The sequence below is a fragment of the Hermetia illucens genome, chromosome 2 (genome assembly GCF_905115235.1).
Source record: "Hermetia illucens chromosome 2, iHerIll2.2.curated.20191125, whole genome shotgun sequence".
NCBI lineage: Eukaryota > Metazoa > Arthropoda > Insecta > Diptera > Stratiomyidae > Hermetia > Hermetia illucens.
In genome coordinates, this window is record NC_051850.1 from 5948159 (window position 1) to 5969159 (window position 21001).

The 21001-nt window shown below is 42.8% G+C and overlaps 1 protein-coding gene across 2 annotated transcripts in view; it reads left to right on the forward strand.

Moving 5' to 3' along the window:
- The window catches only part of LOC119647657 (phosphatidylinositol 4-phosphate 3-kinase C2 domain-containing subunit beta), an 84449-nt gene that overhangs the window by 5873 nt on the left and 57575 nt on the right, over window positions 1-21001 (forward strand). For both annotated transcript variants that reach the window (XM_038048727.1, XM_038048728.1), the window contains exons 2-4: window positions 19263-19756; window positions 19815-20268; window positions 20659-20906. In XM_038048727.1, coding sequence (XP_037904655.1) covers window positions 19332-19756; window positions 19815-20268; window positions 20659-20906 — 1127 coding nt within the window. In that variant the 5' untranslated portion in view covers window positions 19263-19331. The remainder of the gene's footprint in view (window positions 1-19262; window positions 19757-19814; window positions 20269-20658; window positions 20907-21001) is intronic.

Here is a 21001-nt window from a genome sequence, read left to right on the forward strand (position 1 = left end):
CCGCTTGGCTTCAGGTGTCACTTCTCGTTTCTTAGAGGATCTTCCTTTCTGAGTTCAAGTGACAAGGTAGGTAATCGTCGAGGGAGAAAATGCTGACTTTGAAAGCATTAGAATTTTTTTTGATTGGACCAGCTTCATTGTAGCTTCGGATCTAGATGGTTCCTTACCCTCTTCCTTCCAGGGGTGGGCTTGCAAATCACACTTTACCATGTTGATAGCGAAGTACTCTCTCTCTCTCTCTCTGGACCATACTTCTTTCAGGGGGAATGATCATTGCAATTTTTCACAGGTTTGGATAGTAAGGACTTTCTATTTCTTCCTCGATACCCTCCCTATCCACTCTGAGTGTGAGGTTCAAAGTTAGTCCCTACCGTTTTAACAACAAAATAGCTCCACTTTAAGGTGCCATAGCTTTTTCTCGGAGCGACTTTTACCGAACAAAACTGCGGGGGAATTTCCGCGCCGCTTGCCTACCTCACCAACCAATATGATTTGTTTGTTAATTGAGGAAGGAGAAGTATCTCACTCGTACTCTGTCTGTTGGCCGCAAATATAGATTTAATCATTGCTGGCCAATTGATTTTGGATATCACTTCGGCAACACTTAGGCGGGGGTCTTTTCAGCCTTGCTGCAACCAGAGCGTTGGGAGTCGTCACAGAGCGTTGTTTTCCACGAGACAGTTGGGAGCAGATGTTTATCAGTGGTTGACATTTTGCCCTCAGTCATTAGCGCCGATTGGAACACCGTCAAGTTCACAGTTTGCTGAAGAAACTCCGCTCTAAGTGCTGGCTTTTCTGTTAAGAGTTATTATTGGTGACGAATGGTGGTTTTACCACCATGATATCAGAATAAAATCACAGAGAAAGGGATAAAAAGCAAAAAGTGCGAACGGAAAGTGTCAAAAAAGCCGGAGAAAAATAAAGGCTATACCAATACCACTTCTGACATACTGCAAATCATGAGTTTGTGTTTTAAGAAGATAAGATTGATTTCAAGCAAAGACAGTCAGTTCAGTTGCTGGTTGTAGGAGAAAAATACATTGAATGGGTCGTCTGCCCAGAATATATCTCTTAAGGAAGTTCGGATGATTGATCAGTAACGTCAATTATAATGAATAATGGATTATGCAGATTCAATAGAAAAATGATGCGATTTGTCTGGCGATATATTCGTACTGCAGAATCCATCGCCGGAATAACCTCGGTTATAATGATATCGAATTTTGAATTTTCTATCATTAAATGTCCTTGGTCGATTGTAGGTTTCTGTAGGCTAATTTTGAAGGGGCCGACTTAGAGTTTTTCGTGCGCTCTCTTTACTCTGTCAACACTGGGAATTGAAAACTTTGAGTCGGTATTGATGAGCGGTTCGAGTTGAAGGAATTTGCCTCATTTACTTCCTGAATTTTTCGAGAAAAATCTGGAGGCATATCTTCGGAGGGGATCACTTAGATTGGTTTTCGAAAGATGGCTCCATGGGGTCCCCACGTCCTGTTAGGTTTCTTGCCTCAACGAAGCAGAACTATTGTAAGCATGGATTATAGTGGTACGTAAGGGCTTCTCGTCAGCCCTTTACTTTGCCCTTCGCTGCCGGATAGTAGCCTTGGTTTTGTAGAAAGTCACCAAGTGAGAGAGAGTTTTACCCAACGAATTGAGATATTTGATCCGATGTCACCATTTAAACTATGCACCGGTCGACCAGAGCAAGAGGCCATGTGTTATGTCAGAAACGTGACTCCTCAACGTCATCGGCATGTAGGACCAGATCTCAACGAGCGTTTTATCGTAGCAGATTGCCATCCCTCTATCCAAGCAGAATTTGCGACTTCCTCATGTAACAACTTCACAGTGGATTTCCACCAGTTTTGCGCCTACCACTATTCGGCCCATGGAAATTGTTGAATTATCTTGACATTTACCGAGGGAACGGTGCGATGATAGATATGATTGAGTGTCAGCATCTCGATCCCGTGCTCTGGTGTGCGAATCTTGATTGCATCATGGATGTTTGTGTTCGTTTTTGTGCTTGTTTTAGTGCTGTAGGCTATCACTTGTATAGGTTTATGTGTGCACGAAGTATAGCTTTATTGAAAATGAAATAGGCAAAATATAAAAATAAGAATGAAGAAGCTGAGGGCGCTCAATCCTGCACGAAGGAGTGGAGAGGTGACACATATTTTGGGCTGAAACCTCTTTTTATTGGGTAATGGGCCGTGAATATAAATTGAAAAAGAACGCTATCAAAACCATGTTTATCTTATGATTTACTAAAAATATAAATAAAACAATTGGACCCGCATTTTGTTGATATCCGTCGAATGACTCAAGAAGCTGGTTTTTTCTCATATAACAATTTACAATCCCGTAATATCGCTTGACTTGTCATAATTTCGATTTCATTTTATTTCACAAATTTTATCTTAAAAAGCTCAATATTTCTGATATTTTTATTACTTTGATAATAACTACTTTTTTTCTTGGTGACTACAGTTGTGTAGATACCTCAGCAGTGGAGATAGATAAACGCTGGATTAAATATCTCGACTTTTTATTACGTAATAATCGCAGAACTGAGTCTTGAGTTTAGCCCGTAGTCTGGCCGATGAAAATTAATCTTTGTACTTCCTACTTTTCATAAGTGAAATCTAAAAAGATAGGAACAGAAGCAAGACTCGTTTTGGGCTCATTCTGCACTTTCTAATCAAAGTACGGTCCTTTTATGTCACGCACAAAGCTCGCAACCCGATCGAAGAGGGAAAATCCATGGCGGATCACACGCTCACCCAATTTCCCTCCTGCCTCAGGTGGCGATGGCACGATACTTATGGAGAATCCTTCCTGCTTCGGCATATAATAACAATAATCGTTGGCACAACAATCCATTTTGGATCAGGGCCTTGAAGTGTGATAGAGCCCTTCATTCAAGACCGTACACTGTAGGAGGCAATGGGGTCAGCATTGCACTCGCTCGAGATTATTACCTTGATTTGAGTCAGCTGAGTCGGCTGGTATCCTACATTCAGTCACGATAACAAATCCCTCTGCCACCAGTGAGATTTGAATCGCGACCTTCAGCTACGACAGTCCAGCGCTCTAACAACTTGAGCCATCCGGACATCCATCCAATACATCGGAAGTGTCCGTTGGTGCATAGCACTATACAATTGTGATGCTTCTCAACCTGGATCGGAGCCTTGCTGTTAGAAACCTGTCAAAAACCGACTCCTAGGTCAAGAGAGAGTGCCTTGCGGTAGCCGTCAGAGGCAACCCGACACCGGATTCGGGTCTGCTACCACTTGTTTTCCAGAGTACAAAACCACATCTTACTTCGCTTAAGTCAAGAATGTGTGCTGATATCGTTGGCATTCCCGCTCAAGTTGGAGAAAGCGAGCATGCTGAGAACTCTCGCTATCGTTGTCGAGGAGCGCCTGCACATTCCGTAAATCAATCATAATCCTTTTCCGATGTCAGTCCCTATCCGAGTCGTAGTTGAAGTTTCGGTAGCAGTAAAATTTTGAAACTTCTAGGTTACTAACTCCAAAATTTGGGCATAGACTGGCCATTAATTATGTAGATGCGAACTTTGCGATGGATACGGGGATGGGTGGAAGGCAAGTAAAGATAGTTATTCTTGGGGAGAAAAATTTCCTCGCACTCAGCACAACCCATCTAACACTGTTTATAGTCTACTAGAGAACTTTTGTTTAATCATGGATCCTTATTAAAAGTTTGATGCTTAATTGGAAGCGCAACTCGGGTTTCTTTCACTCTTACTCGATGTTTTTCCTGCTGACTTAGTCCCGGGGAACTGATTATGAACGCATTCTGCAGTTGATATCTGTACGCTGCGAGGTTTCAATCTAAATTCGTCAGACGGTAACAGGCGCGAGTCATAAATTTATTCAGCTGGTTCATTCAAATTTTAAGACGCGAAGTTGACGTCATCACCGCCGTAAAACGTTCAAAAGGAAAGAGACACTCTGGTGTTGTTTTGCATCTCTCGATCATGTTGGGTATTGCCTTCATATCTTTGGGACCCATTAATGAACTTTTGTATAATATCTCTGACCTCTCTCCCACGAGCCAGGGGGAGGTAGTCAGCTCTGCGACAGAGCCCCAATCTTGCAGTACTCTTTGGTTATTTTGAATGGTATCGAGGTCGCCGACGTACAATGTGATGTCACTGCAGTTCATCCAATAGGGGCGTCGATTTCTTCACCCTGAATTGTCGACTTTTTTAAAAAGAAAGGAAAGGAAAACAATTGGCATCGTTCATTATTCGTAGCTGACTCGGCGGACCGGTTGGGGAATGCCGTCCTCACATACTCAAGGAGGGCGTTCAGCCTCGAGTCTGCAAGAGACTCATCTGAAGTGACCCTTGTTACGAGAGCTCACCGGAGGTAGTTTGGCACTATGTGAATCGGGATGGTCCTTAGGGAGCATATATTCTGGAAGGGTTTTTAGGAGATATGTTCTCGGCCCGGTTATTTGCGACTGGTTTCCCCTTGTGGGACATTCATGGTGGCTGTCGTTGCGCCCGCGGTCAGAGCTCCTTGTGGGCTCAAGCGTGGAGTTGCGCTGAACAAATCGCCGGCCCTACCCCGGTAGAGGTGTTAGATAGGTCTCACATCCACTTTGCTAATCACGCCGGGACTCTGATTATGGTCTCCAAATCAATCTGTTTCCGAAGAGGACCATGGGATTATGCCTACGGAGTAGGTACGCAAGTTGAATCCTCAGGACCCTCAATACCAAGCAGTCGAAATATCTATGGGGACTGGGATTCGAACCCAGCGAGAAAATAGAAAACATATCAACTAGTATAAGAGAAGTCTGGTCTTCTCGTGCATTAGAGGATGGAATGCGGTAGATAATGACAAAAATGTTTGGGGATAGTCGAAATAACCATTCGAGTTGACTGTAATCAACTGCGAGGTGTAGCTATCCAGAAACCAGAGAAAGTCATGGTGTTTGTCCATGCGCAAATAAATACTGCTTCACTGAAGTATCCTTTTCACATGGGCTTTCAGGCCATTATGTCAGCCTGGCTAGGAAGATGGTCCCTTCTCGACATGAACGCGTAAAAGGAACACATGCTTCTAAGTGCAATGGTGTGTTGGGCTTTTATGAGGATAGGTCCAGACCTGTTATACATATCAGTCGAGAAGTTCACAATGGCCTATCTAGTAGAGTTCGGTATCTGCCATCTTTCAAGAAGTTCAGAGTTCAACTTATTGTCATTTCATCAGATTTCAGTAATGCAGGTGACGTGATTTTGTCAAGCCTGAAAAGTTTTAGAGCTAGTCCTTATAGCCTTCACATTTAGGGTCAAATTACAATCACTCAGTTAGTAAAATAGGATGTTTTTATAATCAATGAAATGCACTAAATTAGGACGCTAACATAAAGATATCATCAACAGAGCACCTTAAATAGATTTCCATATTTTTTTCCCCAATTCTAAAATTTTGAATTGTTCTCCTTGATTCCACCTCCCCTTCCCTGCTCCATTATCCGAAAAAGGAAACAGCTTGCATATTTGGTGAGATCAACAATCCGTAGGGCTCATTTTTTATTAGCATTCATGAACAAAACGCGATATGTTCATTCGCCTGCATTTCTGGAAAAGACAAAATAAAAAACAGTATCAGTGAGACCTTCTAAGAATTGGTCTCTACCTATACAAGCGAAAATCCCCGCAGCATCAGCTGCCCTAAACATCGTTTGCCTTTGGATGCATAATATTTCGCCTTAGCCAGAGACAATAGTTAGAGATGAGTTTACTAATGTGCAGCCTGATCAGGTTTATGCGAAAATAACAACAACAAAAGGTTAATGATCATTTTTGGAATATTCGAAAATTGTTATATTAAAATTGAAAATATTTAAATAGATTTTAGGGTTTTGAGGGACGACAAAAGATGAAGCAAAATGCCAAAATTTGAAATGGCACACAAAACTAACTCATCTTGCTTAAAAAAGCACGGATGAGCGAGTCCAAGGTCAAAACCGTGCCTCTGGTCTTTTTTGATTAACGCGATGTCATTTACAAGGGGTTTTTATATCCTGGCCAAACAGTGAATTACAGTTTTTCGCGAAAGTGCTTGGTTGGTTGTGAAAACAAGTCAACCACCTGTGACCAGAGCCAGTAACCTCTGGTCACACGCGGTTGACATGACAGCTCCCCCACAACAATCCCCTGTTCGACACCGCTAAGTCCGTACGGGAGTAGCTAGTTCGGTGTGACGTTGCCATGTTGTCCCCCTAAAGCCCAGACATGCTCCTTATACTTTTTTCTTTTCTTTCGCCCAGAAGGGGTTATGAATGGACAACGATTTGATTCCATAGAACACAGCAAATCTACTGTAACAAGGACTTTCAGCAGCATTGCGGCAAATTACCTCCAGGAAGTGTTTAATAACTGGCAAACATGCATGCTGAAGCACAATGGTCCTATTTTGAGAACTATTAAGCTTTCTAATAATATGAGATGTGGATAAAATCCGGCTCAACAGGTTGTGGTGGGCGGATCACCTAATCCATGTGAATGAGGATGATCTAGCCCGGAAAGTCTATAAGGGCAATATCTATGGTAGAAAAAGAAGACGAGGCGGACAGCTGCCAGACAGCTTTTAGGGATATCAAATTATTGGACTTCGGCGCAAAACCGGGGTGTCTGGAATTCTCTACTAAGGCAGGAATAGACCGGATACCGGTTGTTGCGCCGTTGATGATGAATAATATGAGAAAACAATAATGGGAGCCAGTTCTTTGTCAATTGGTCTGGTTCGTCATCAAGTGGACTGGACTCCTCATTTCCTAAACAAAAATTTGGATAGAATTTGACCAGTTTAGGCTTGAATTTACTAGGCAGGTGGTTTTTGTCATGAATATATGATTCAACTATTTCGGCCACGCTCTTCCCAAGGTAGGGGTGAGGCAGCGTTTGATGAGTTGCCTTTGCCCTGGACAAAACCCCAAGTCGTCCATATTTTTGTAAGGATGATGCTCCATAAGTGCCAGTTTAGTTAGGCTGCTTATAAAGATAATAACAAAAATGAGGAATTAGGCAGATCAGAAGGATTGGTTTTCTCATCGGCCATGTTTTGTTTTGGAAAACAATCTGAATGTTGTCCGTAGCAATAGATTTGAGAGTTCTCTCCTGAGTGTGGACATTTAAGCAGAAAAAGAGCCTCAATATATTCAGATGAATTTGATGGATGTCAACAGAAATTGAATAATCCATTTTCTCAATGATACTGCGCCTCAGTTTTATCACCATCACACTTAATGTTGTGCAAATGATAAGCATATACCAGCGGGACAGGCACAAGAGTAAACATAAATAACCATGACGCAATCGGGATTTGAACCCGGGGCAGGAGATCGAAAAACTAACGCTTAATTATTATACTTCGTCCGCCGAATCGCCATGGGTGATATGATTCCAAATTAAATTACTTCTCGTGCTATAAATCCCTTAATTATCTTTTGTATATCTTCAGAATACAATCGCTATTTACGTTAGATTCGAAGTAAGGGTGTTCTCTGTAATTCATGAATCTGGTGAGGTACCAGATATTCCATCAAACTTAGGGACCTACCGAAATGAAAGACCTTTTATCCGTGTTTACTATTGAATCTAAAAATGGAAATCTCTAATGAATATTTATTGTATCACCTAAGAATTATCCTGACAGAGGCTCCTATAACGTCTTTAGCTGGGCAAGAAAATGAAACTCATTCTCCTATGCTTGTGTGTATTACGGATAAGGTTTTATCTTTTTAATCAACTTATCATCTACAAAGAGATAGCCGGTACGGCAGGTGTTAGTTATGACGTAAAGTAACATATGAATAATATCATGATAACGTTTTATGTTTTATGATTCCAATCTATCTTTGTTGCGTAGGTGGTTTCCCTATTTATTGGAATCATTTGAATTTTCGTTTCATTTTAATTGGATTTATTGCACTTGACTGAGCTTATGTTTCATGCATGGAATATGTGAGGAGCTGAGTTTATTCAAGCGTAGTACGCCTAATAGAAACTTTGTTCTCATTACCAATTAAAATAGTGCTTGTGAGATTTATTGATAGTTGAATTTGTACCTTGATATATTCGTTCGAATCAGAACTACAAAGAAGGTTATCGGTTCACTGAGTTTCTGAACATATTTGAAGTGATAACAACGAAAGCTCATATTTTTCATTAGGGCCACACATCAAATATGTGTTATAGGATTTTTATCTCCTGCCTCTTCCTTCTGCGCCTACGTCCTGTTGGCATACCTAACAGTGTATGGTGGAGGCAGAGTCAGCATTATGTATTTGAAGTGATGCCTGTTTTCAAAAAGTCAGCGACCAATACAGCTTCCTGAGGTGAGGATAAACTGGTAACTCCGGTGAGACCTACACCGAACGCACCAGACTTTTCTGTCAGCGATAATGCGCGCAAGAAGCGTAACACCAACACATCTGTGGTGGCCAACCCTTTATTGTGCTCCGCACCAGAGCCTGCATCCACGCGTCCCGCAGGTATTAGGACCGCTGTGCCGGGAGGTGATCAAATCAGCGAGAGAGATCTCAATGAAATTGGCCCCGCGTGGTGGGCTATACGGAAGTCTTCTACACCGATGGCTTAAAAACAGAAGAGGGCTCTGGAGCCGGAGTACCTCTCGAATAAAAACGAGAAATGGGCTTTTCCTTTGGGACAATATCCAACAGTTTTTCAAGCCGTTGAAAGGCAGGTGCATCGTAATCTGCGGTGATAACCAGGCTGCATTGAGGGCGTTGAGTAGTCCTTTGGTCACTTCGAAAATTGTTTGAATTCAATCTCTAGATTCAATACTGTGGAACCACTCTGGGTACCTGGTCACTGCGGCACAGAGGGAAATGTAATCTCGAATGCTTTTTAGCAAAAGAGGGTTCAATTTCTCCCATGCCAGAACCGGAACCAGCAATTGAAGCATCAGCAGCATTGGCTAAGGCTGTCTTCAACAACTGGGAGCAAGATTCCCACAATGACAAGTGACAGAGTCTAATTGCTGCTAGATACACCAAACTTTTCCTGTCAGAACCGAACATGCATACCGCAAAGTTTATTCTGTCGAAAAGCAGGAGGACTTGCAGGAGTATTGTAGGTATTCTGACAGGTCACAATTCACTAACTGGACATGTGTTCAGAATAGGAATTATTGAAGATGGTACGTGTTCTTCCTGTAATGAATAAACGGAATCTACGGAGCATTTCCTATATGAATGCCCCTCTTATGGACGCATTAGACATCAGATCTTCGGTACCGATGTTCTCCAGTTGCGACGGGTAGTATCACATCCACTACCGGAAATCCTGCGATGCGTCAACGATAGGTGGGATGGGTGCATATTGTCCCGCTGTCAGTGATGTGCAGATCCTTCATAATAAACTTGCTTTTTGGAACGCCCATCGTTAAACTAGCGCGTTCCATACCGAGGCACTTCGTTTAAGAGCAGCTAAAGTTGGTCGAAAGTGTCTATAAAGAGTGGAAAGTAATTCGCCGCATGGTTACCATTCGTGGATCCTTTACGCGTTATCTTTCAGATACAAACTCGGAAAGAACTTCGGGAACCGATTAAAAATGTCATTAACGATCGGCAAAGGATAAGCATTTTTTAGAGTGACGCGATTGACCATGGCTGTGCTTTACCAGACTTGAAGGACCGTTGAGGACTAAGCATTTGGTAATTCTTTAGTGAGACTCAGTGCCAGCATGCGATCAATGAAGGGGCTTTCTGATCGCAGGGGCGACAGCATTGTCTCTATTCAATCGGTTTGTTAACAGCAACAATGATAAAGCGCGTCGTAAGATTTGTGCTTCATAAGCCTTTATCCTCGAATTAGGCAAAATTGCCAGTGGGAACATCGAGTTACGTTTACTTGTGTTCCCTTGTTGACATTCTCGGCATTTACAAAGTCAGTCAGCACCAAGGTACAGGTCCACGGCGGCCAGTGGCGGGATGAGGTGAGATATGATCCACTTTACCTGCTATTTAGTGATTAATCTAAATTCTTGCTCTGGCATTGACACGTACATCCTGTTCAGTCTACGGTCCGCCAATAATTGCTATTTCTATGAAGTTCAAAGCCGTATAACCAAATAATGGGTGACAACTGAGTCAACTGAACCTGAGATCCGTACACCCAAATCCTGGACCTCAGCCTAAGACCGAAGGTCTTGATTAGGTGGACTGGTGATGATCTCTGAGTAGTATGTGGTGGCGACGAAGGCGTCCGATAACATAACAACTTAAATGATAGAGCAATCGAAAAACACAGGTAATTTTCTCTCCGTTTCCTTAGGTGCAAGCCAACCTCAACTGCCAGTAGTTGTCAATAATCAAGATGTAAGAGACAGTTCTGCATTTATTCCTCGCAGCCAATTTCAGATGATGATGGCTCATCTTCAGACTTCTTCACTAAAAATTTTTACAATGTCTACCCCCCCCAAAGAAGGGCAGTAAACAAGCGGCAATTGAAAAGCTAGTTTTGGGCAAGAGTTTGGGAGTAGCTCGTTTTATGAATGAAGGAGTGAGTCGTAAGTATTTTATGTCTTCTATATGCAGGCAATTGGTGGTGAGTTTACATCGGAGCCCATTTTGTTCTATAACGGGGATCTGATTCAGGACTATAAGGATGGGCAGTTCTAGTGGCGAAAATAAGAGCTGAAATGCTACCCAAATATTAAAGTAGCGGAAGATGCGGAAAGGAATTTCATAGTGGAGGAGATGGTCCTGCACTTCATATTCAGCTATCCAGTCTCCTCCGATTTAAGAGGAAGATACTTTGAAAGGGCATTCTTCTATGAAACATCTGCTCGTTGTCTGCTTTCGAGATATATTTGACGATTCATAAAAATCTGCCAGCAGCGTAATCCGGAAACTGTTCGCATCAATCTATGTATTTGAGGATTACGAATTACACTTTTCCTAATTTCCTTAATTCGAACTAATCTAAGACCCTTGCGTTACAAAACCTGGGAATGGTGGTTAATGGTGCTCAGATTCTTGGACTAAGGTCGCTTGAGACCATCAAGAGCGATTCCTGAAAACACATTTTTTCGATGAGGTTAACATTGACAACCCGTTCATATTCCTTTTTACCTTTTATTCTTAGAGTTTGGCGCACCAAAATAGCTGCATGCTTCCTGTTCATTTCTTTTCTGCACAAACATCTACGACGATCGGAGTTTAAATCTGAGCAACGAGATCGACTGGTTGACGCTCAACCAACTCAATCATCGCGCGTTGTTTTAATATGGATATTGAGATATATACGGTGGGGTAATTGGGAACGTCAAGAAAACCAATTCAATTCACTTCTACCTATTGGTTTTGACGGAGGCATTCCAGATTTTGTTGAGGTTGGCCTCTCGATCTCGTTGCCCTAGGTACATCAAACCCCGATTTGTCTTGGTTTTTTGTGTTTGTCTTTTGTTGCCCCCTTGTTCTAGGCGTATCATTCACACAGGATTGACTATGTTGACAATGAAACTAAAGCACGGTCACCGGACAAAACATTTTGTATCGTGTGCCCGATATAAAACATTGTTCACATGATGAAGATTTCCATACAAATATTTTGTTGGGTAGGCTGTAAACATTTAGTACCAGCGGATATCTTGCATATTTTGCGGCAGAGGTAGGTAGATAGGCCACTGGTATGAATGCTATGATAGTCATGACAGGACTCTGATTGTGGTCCCCAAATCAATCCGTATCCAAAGAGGGGTTGTGCATATATGGCAGGTACTCATGTTAAAACACCAGGACCTTCATAGAATGGCATACATGGTTGTTAATTACCTCTTTGTAGGGTATAACGCGTCAACCAAATTTACTTGCCATCATTTGCGGTTGTTTAAACTGTACTTGAACTCCCCCTACGATTTCCCGGGATGCTTGCAGTTTTCCTCTACTATTCTACGCCAAGTACCCTTGGGACGGCCCATTCGTCGGCCATCTTGGAAGTGTGCCTCTACTGTGTCGACCAAGTTCTTCGTTTGCGATAGCATCAGGCCAGATTACTTCGATGATACGACGCAAACAAGTGTTGAACAAGGCTTAAAGTTATTAAGTAATAGTGACTCTCTAGATACTACTCCCGTATAGCAACACATGCTACTTCCGTATAGCAACACAGAAAACACATTAGCACAGAACGACCTCAATTTGTTCTTGGTTTTGAGATAATTGCATTTCCAGATTTTACACAAAGTAGCGAAAGGGAATCTACCGCTCTTAATGTGTCGGGTATTATCCAGTTCGGTGCCACCGTCGGCAGAAACCATGCTTCGTAGATATACAGATTGATCGACAGTTTCGATGCTCTGCCCCCTAATGCAGATAGAGAAAGTGCGATGACCCATCAGATTGAGAACCTTGGTTTTGTTGGTGTTTATCTTCAGTCCAAGTCTGCTTGCTTTCTTTTTAAATTCAGGGCTATTTGGCCAAAATGTCATGAGCGTAGTCAAGGTGTTTGAGGTCATAGTCCATTGAACTCTTCCACGTCCTCCGGACAAGGCAGCATGAAGAATGTCACCGGTTACGAATGGAAATATTATCGGTGACAAGATACAATTGTAGAGGACTTCACTTTGGACCTCAAAATCCTCTGAGATTTTACCTCGGTGAAGCGCGTAGCATTTTGTGGCATCTAATGTCGTGCTGATAATAGCTATTAGTTTTTTTAAGGTTTTGTGTAAACACAAAACCTTATTAAAATCGGTTTACCGTCTGTCTGTCTGTCTGTCTGTCTGTCTGTCTGTCTGTCTGTCTGTCTGTCTGTCTGTCTGTCTGTCTGTCTGTCTGTCTGTCTGTCTGTCTGTCTGTCTGTCTGTCTGTCTGTCTGTCTGTCCGTCTGTCTGTCTGTCTGTCTGTCTGTCTGTCTGTCTGTCCGTCACACGCATTTTTCTCGGAAACGGTTACAGCGATTGACACCAAATTTGGTAGAAAGGTGGGAACTGTGAACGCTCACGCATACAGTGAGTTACATCCTTTTACGTTGAATTTAAGGGGGGGGGTCCCCATACATGCAAAAGGGGGGTGTAATTTTTTTTTTCATCAAATATAGTCATGTGGGGTATCAAATTAAAGGTCTCGGTTAGTACTTTTCGAAAACAGGCTTAGTTTTGACATTTGTTGGAAAGGTGGGGAGTGCGGGGGGTTGAAAGTGACCATTCCTTTACGGGGGCCATTCTCAGAAACTACCCAACCGAAAAATCTGAAAAAAATCAAGAGGCTGCCACTATATGGTGCCTGGGCTCCGAAATACCTTCCACACTGATATCTGTACAAATAAAGTTAATAATAGTATATTACTATAATTTTTAGTAATTCGCTGCAGAACCCCCCTTAAGTTCATGCTAGGACGACGAAATTTCGCAACAATATAGGGTGTAATATAGAGCATGATGTTACCAAGTTTGGTGGAAATCGCACTATTGCTAACAAAGTTATAATACGTCAAAGTTGACGCTTCTTTGCAACTTCAAGGCTATAAATGTCAATATCATCCGAAAGTGGATATTCTCACACAATATTGTATATGCATATATTACATGCTACGTACTAAGAAATGCACAAAACCTTTGGTAACTGAAGCGTCCAGCTTCCGGTTTCCCGACTTGTTTTAGAATACTCTTCCTGCGTAGAATACTTCAGATGCGCTCCCTATTCACGCTATCGAAAAGCTAGCGAAGATCTAAGCTCCGCGCACTATGTCATAATGATCCGTAGCGTGTTAAAGCGATCAATGCAGGATACGGATTGAAACCAGCCTGTTTTCTGTCGATGTTTTTTAATGCGTTCCAGGTTTACTTTGGCTAAGATCCTTGCAAGGGCGGGGGGCACGCAGACCCTTCCCCCTCCAATTTCCACATTCAAAACGGGTACACTTCTTTGGAATCTTAACGACCATCCCTTTCTTCCACTTTTTGGGAAAGGTCTTGGATTCCCAAGATTTCTGTACGAGCAGCAGATCTCTTGTAACTAAATAACTCTGCGGGGAGACCGTCGAGCCAAGTGAGTTTATTCTGTGAGTGCATTGACGGTCGAAATTATTTTTTTCTGCTTGAAAGAACAGTCCATATCCTTATGTTACGCTGACTAGCCATTTCATCTACAAGAGGGGGAAATTCACCGGAAGTGATAAGGTTAAGAACCGTAGTGAAGTGTTCCTTTTACCTTTTCAGTTGCTCCCTATCGTGGATGAGGACTGAATCGCTAGCGTCCTTCACATGACTTTCGTTGGATTTACGACCATATGCAGGCTCTTTCGTAATGCGATATACACTTCAGAAATTATTGCGTTCTGCGGCATTTTCTGCTTTCCTGATCAGCGTAATAGCAGATTCTCTTTTGTTACGTCGCTCACTACGCTGAACTTCTCGAGATTTCGCTCGGTATTGGAGTTCGAGTACGTCACGCTCGCCATCATTCGCAGTCTTCATCGATCCGTTTCCACGATTTCGCATTCAGCCAGATCTTAAGACGTTCCTTGAGGACGTGTATCATTCGAGACAAGAGCATTTTTGATGGCAGCCTAATGCTCATCGATGTTCTTCGGCGGGTTACCCATTATATCTATGTTCCGATCAACAGGATAGTTCTTCCACTATCGAACGATAGCTGGATCATACAAGCGGTCGATGTCGAACTTGGGGAGGTCGCAGCTCCCTAACCCGGCGAGAAGTGGCGGACGCAACACGTAAGCGTCCATCAGATGGTGATGCCTTTGTCAGCGGCTCTTTTGTTACGCACACCTAGGAGACAACTCCTAAGTCTACTGCTGGTCGCGAATTGGTCGATTTGATTGCTTGTACGATAACGGCCAGTTAACACTCAATTGACCTTACGGTAGGCTTTGTGCTCCAACAATACGTCACCAATGACGCAGCAGTGGGAATGTGCAGAAATACACAAACCTCCCACCATTATCGTTACGGCGGCCAAAACCGTGTGTACAATTCTAATGCTCCTTAAAGTGGACCGGAATCTTGCAGTAAGAAGTCTGTCAGAAACCAGCTACGAAGTTATGAGAACGCGCTTTGCGCTAGATGTGAGAAACAACCCGACACTGGATTCGCGTCTGCTAGCACTTGGCTTACCAGAGTACGAAAGAACGTTGCCATTAGTTAGTAGTAGTGCCAGAGTCTCACACATTTTACTTCGCTTAGATCCAGAATATCCAGCTTATATCGTTGGAATTTTCGTTCGAATTGGAGAAAGTGAGATTTCCGGGGACCCTGTTATCGTTGTCAAGGATCGTGCGCACATTCCAAAAACCAATCATAGTCCGTTTTCGATAGCCAAAAGTCGTAATCGTGAGGTCAGACCCTATTCGATACGTTGTTGACGTTTCGGTAACAATAAAATTTCAAACTTTGCGGGTTACTAGCCCAAAAATTTCTATCCCTTTTGGTCCCCACTTTCGACAAGCGCATTAAGTTAGGTTCTATAAAGTTGTCTAAGTGTAATTTCGCCGTGTTTCTGGCGATTAAATTATTTGACTTGCTTTTTTCTATTCGCTAGTGATATTTATTGCTCTTGTAAGTATCGATATTTCGGGAATCACTTGTTCCCTTTACCAAGCCTTAGGACTTGTTAGCACTAATGAAGATCTAAGACTTGTTAGCACTGATGAAGAGAACAAGTGGTTCCCGAAATATCGGTATTTGTAAGACCAATAAATATCACTAGCGAATAGAGAAAAGCAAGTCTTAATTATTTCAAAACTATAAAGTTGTCTTCGAGGCGAGTAGAAAAATAGACCCTTGGTTCTGAGAGGGAGCACTTTCAACTTTTGAGCTGGGACGTTCACCTGTTTAGCTTATCTTTCGCCTAGCCCAAGTTGCAATTTTCACATTCGGAAAAGGTTAATAGCTTAAAGTTTCCCTCCTTAACGAACAGATTAAAAAATGGGGTTTCGATTTTTGTCTTAAAGAAAGGAGTAAAGATTGGAAAAGAATATATTTGCACCGTTCTTGCGGATATTATGAAACATAAAACCTGAAATTTCGAGACAAATTTTGGCTGCCAAAATGGGTATCAAAGGGTCAAAGCGTAGTATACGTCCCAGGAAACGTGGAAACGTGGATTGGTAAGCACGATGAAGCATAAAACCTGGGAAACGTCTGCTGAACGGACACCAACAGCTCCACTACTAAACTCTATCTTCACCTCCACGTGGTGTTCGGTGGGAGTTCTTTCTTCATGAAAAACTGCAGACGGAGAAGGATGAAGGTGAGTCTCCCGCGCCTAAAATCGAAACAAAATGTTCTAACTGGTCCTCAAAGTTGGGGGTTGGGTAGGGCTGACAACCCTACACGGAAAACCAATGTTACAAAGTCACGGGAGGAGGATGGATTTCAAAACAACGAACCCGGCCACCCGACAACGGATTAACGATTTGCGCATTTTCTCATGGAACGTGCGCTCCCTGTACAGATCGAATGCTGCTGACCGACTAGCCGATATTCTGTAAGGCTGATGTAACAACGTTGCAAGAGATGCGCTGAACAGAGACCGGCTTCCTGGAGAAAAGCCGCTACACCATATATTATAGCGGCCATCCTGTAAACCATGTGCTCGGAATAGGTTTCTCAGTCAGCCAAAAAATCAAACTACTAGCTGTTATCGGTTTTGAAAATATAAGCGAAAGGCTATGCACTCTGCGTTTGCGAGGCAAGTTTAGAAATATAAGCCTCATAAACGTTCACGCCCCTACAGAGGAGACTGCAAAGTCGGAGAAGGATACCTTCTACGAGGCAATTGAGTGGACCCTCGAACTCTGTCCCAAGTATAATATCAAAATCATACTTGGTGATATCAACAGTTAACTAGGGACGGAGCCTGTATTCAGGCGATACGTCGGCTCCCATAACTTACAAAGGGATACCAATGATAACGGGCTACGGATTATTCAGTTAGCAGTATCGTACGAAATGGTTGTTGGAAGTACTTGGTTTGCGCGGAAAGGGGTCCACAAACATACGTGGGTCTCTCCAAACCGGAACAGTTTCAACCAAAATGACCACGTGCTGATTGAACGCCGCCACTTCTCAGCCTTGATGAACGTCAGAACATATAGGGGAGCCAATATAGACTTGGACCACTATCTCGTTGGCATAGTACTCCGAGCTCGAATTACGACACCACCTAAAATCCCTTCTGACAATCAGATGAGAGTGAATACTGAAGCCATTCACAACACAGCCCTCCGGAACACCAATAAGGGCGAAATGGATGCCGCAATAACCGCAATCAACAGAGATCCTGGAGATGAAGCATCAACAAATGATATTCACAACCACCTGAAGAACGTTAACATTGATACGGACACAAAGATACTTGGCTCCAGCCGCAAAAAGAGTTGGAATGGCTCGTCAATGAACGTGAGCTAGCTACGGAACGGAAAAATGCTGTATACTGCGTAATGTTGCATTCTCAATGAACGCGAGCACGCGCAGAGACTTATCATGAACTCCGTCGAGCGGAGAAGTGACTTCACAGACGGAAAAAGAAGCCTGGGAGAACCAACAAGTCTGTGAACTAGAAAAGTGCAGGGAGCAACCGCACTAGGCGCGGAGGTTTTACCAACAAGTCAGTAGGATGAAGCCTTATACACCTCGATGCTCATCCTGTCGAGACAAAGAGGCAAATCTGATTTCCGACACAATGGGCATGTTGGAGCGATGTGTTCAGTATTTTGATGAACTGCTCAAAAACCAAAATATCGGCTAGTTGGAAGTCCCGCCAACTGAAGACGACGGACAAATGCTGCCACCACTAAGCATAGAAGAAACAGTCCGTGCAATTCATCGGCTTAAAAACCATAAGTCGCCAGGAGTTGATGAAATTACAGCCGAATTGCCAGATAAAAGCAGGATTACTCTCGAGATCATTCAACATCAACAACGGTCTAAGACAAGGGATGCCCTATCATGCATCCTCTTTAGCCTGGCCCTGGAGAAAGTGATCCGTGATGCTGAGGTAAATGCAAGAGGTACGATCCTCTTTAAGTCCACCCAACTACTGGCCTATGCTGACGATATCGACATCATGGGAAGAACGACCCGAGACGTACAAACTGCCTTCATCCAGATCGAGCAGGCGGTAATCGGCGCGAGATCTTCGGCTGTACATCAATGAAGGCAAGACAGAACATATGGTGGCAACGTCAGCAGCGAAAACCAACCAACCAACAACATCAAACCACACTGGTCAAACGGGAAGAATAAAGATAAGAGACTACAACTTTGAGACCGTTGATAATTTCTCCTATCTAGGGTCGAAAATCACAACCGATAACAGTTACGATGATGAAATCCGCCCACGGTTTTTGGCATCCAACAGAGCTTATTTCAGCTTACAGAAACTGTTCCGCTCGAAACGTCTCACCATAGGGTCAAAGCCCTTATACTGTACAAGAGAATGATCTTTGCCAGTCCTCGTGTATTCCTCGGAGACTTGGGTTCTTAGCAAGAAAAATTGTAAACGAATCCTCCGAAGAATTTTTGGCCTCCTACATGAGGATGGGCGATTCCGTAGCCTACATAACGACGAAATCTATGAGCGATACCATGACCGTCCGGTTGTGGATAAAATCCGGCTCAATTGTTTACGGTGGGCGAGTCACTTAATCCGTATGGATATGAATGATCCATTCCGGAAAGTCTATAAGGGCAATATCTATGGTAGAAAAAGAAGACGAGGCAGAGGCCTGAGATGGAACGAAGGCGTAGGTCAGGACGCCAGACAGCTTTTAGGGATATCGAATTGGTGAACCTCGGCGCAAAACCGAGATGTCTGGAGTTCCTTATTAAGGCAGGCCTAGACCGGATACCGGTTGTTACGCCGTTGATGATGATGACATTAGGTTAGGTTCCATAAAATTGTCTTCGAGGCGAGTACAAGGATATACCCTTGATGGTTCTGAGAGGGTGAGCATTTTATGCGACGTTCCCCTGTTTAGCTTACTTTCCTCCTAGCCTCGGTTGCGATTTTCACATTCAAAAAAGGTTAATAGGTTGGAGTTTCTCTTCTTAAGGAAACTGAAACCTAGAGGCAACTTTTGGCTGCCAAAATGATTATCGGGGGACCATTGACTATCCAGCACACAACGTTAGATCTACGCCACACAGTCTTGGCTATGCCAAATGTTGACATTCTGCTTCATATTTTCCTTTGAATACTTTCATAATTAAGGAATTATCTCTTCTCAGGATAACAAATCTTTGGATAAAAATCATATCCTACAAGTCTTTGCGTAATAAACATTTCAAACAAGAAAGATGACAAATCAAACGGAATATGATTACGAGAAAAAATTCCAAGAGGATTTAGAAAAAGCAACAGCCTTGAGTCTAGAATCACTGGCTCTTGATCAGTATCGCCGCACGAAACTTCAATACTCCCACTCTGATATCACCGTGGCAAAACGGTTTGCCCAGAACCAACGAGAACGTAATGCAGCATCAACGACCACTAGTCAACCCCGATCCCGACCTGGATCAATCAAATCAGGTCGATCTATCGATTATGATTTAGGCTCACCAATTGGACCGCCACCGGCTGTACCACCGCGACGTCATAGTGAAATTCATATTCCAGAGAAAAATTCAAATGCGGAAGAGAATGATTTGATATCGTTTACGAGTCCAACTGCGAAGAAGGAGGAGAATATCAATTTTGAGAATTTGATTGAGGAGATACAAAGGTAAGTTAAGGCTTATGTTGTTATTTTGTGATTATTAAGGAGGTTTTTTGTATTGTAGGCTAAACAACCAGCCAGGCAATGCCCAACCAAACTACGCCGGCTACAATCCAACCACACCACCAATCACGACGAACAATCTGCACCAGCAATCACTACAAGTAGTCCCGTACAATAGCCAACAGCAACCAACGCACAAAACGCCACTTACAAATGAACAATTACAAAAGCTGTATAGCATGCAACCGCAACAGTATCATCATCTACATCAGCAATCGCATCCAATTCGACCTTACCTACAGGCCCAAACTGCGCCACCGCTCCAAACTGCTCCATTCAGTTATTCACCTCCTCTCAATTATGGATTTAATCCCAACATTTTTCCGACGCCACAGAATCATTTGTCCCATCAAACGCCTCCACCCCAATCGGTACAGGCGTTACATTATCCAAATATTCAGTTGGTCGCTAATCCAGAATCAGCTCTTGTGCAAACAGCAAGTTCAGGCGGTCAGGTGAGTTAATTTGGGTTGAGATTCTTTACTTTTAAGCGGAGATCTTCAGTTTAGTTCTTTTTAGATTTGTACGATAGGTTTGGAGGAGACATCCGTTCTTAGAGACAATTTGCAAGATATTTTTGTATTCAGAGTTTTTTTTATTGTTCAGTTGGTCTCCATTCGTCCTTTGCATGTTTTGAGACAAAGTTGAACGGAATCAACTCCTGACTCTAGACTTTCTTTATGAGATAGATCTTTTATTTGCGTAGATGTTAAGATTAATTTTATCTTTACGAAAATAACGGAGGCTCTTATTGAATCTGTAGTTCTTTCCATATTTCGTCCCCAAAACAATTGGACCCTAAACATATTCCACAATAATAATGTTCCTTCATTATTTCCATAAAGCAACATTCGCATGCGCATCATACATCATCGATACCACCATCATCATCAAATCAAATCCAACGCCAAATATCGCAAATACCAAAATCTGCTTCCCTATCGGGCGTTTCGAAACTAGCTGGTAGTAGTAACATCGGAAGGTCACCGCAAAACGTAAACAGCAGCCATAATAACAGTGGAAGCAGTGATATAGCAAGACGACCGAAAAAGTCACTGTGTGATGACCTAATCGATTTGGGGCATGAAGATAAGTACGTAAATAGTTGAATACGGAATTGATTGTAATCCGAAGCGACCTTATCAGCTTCACATAATAACACAGTTATAGGATGGCCATTATACCATT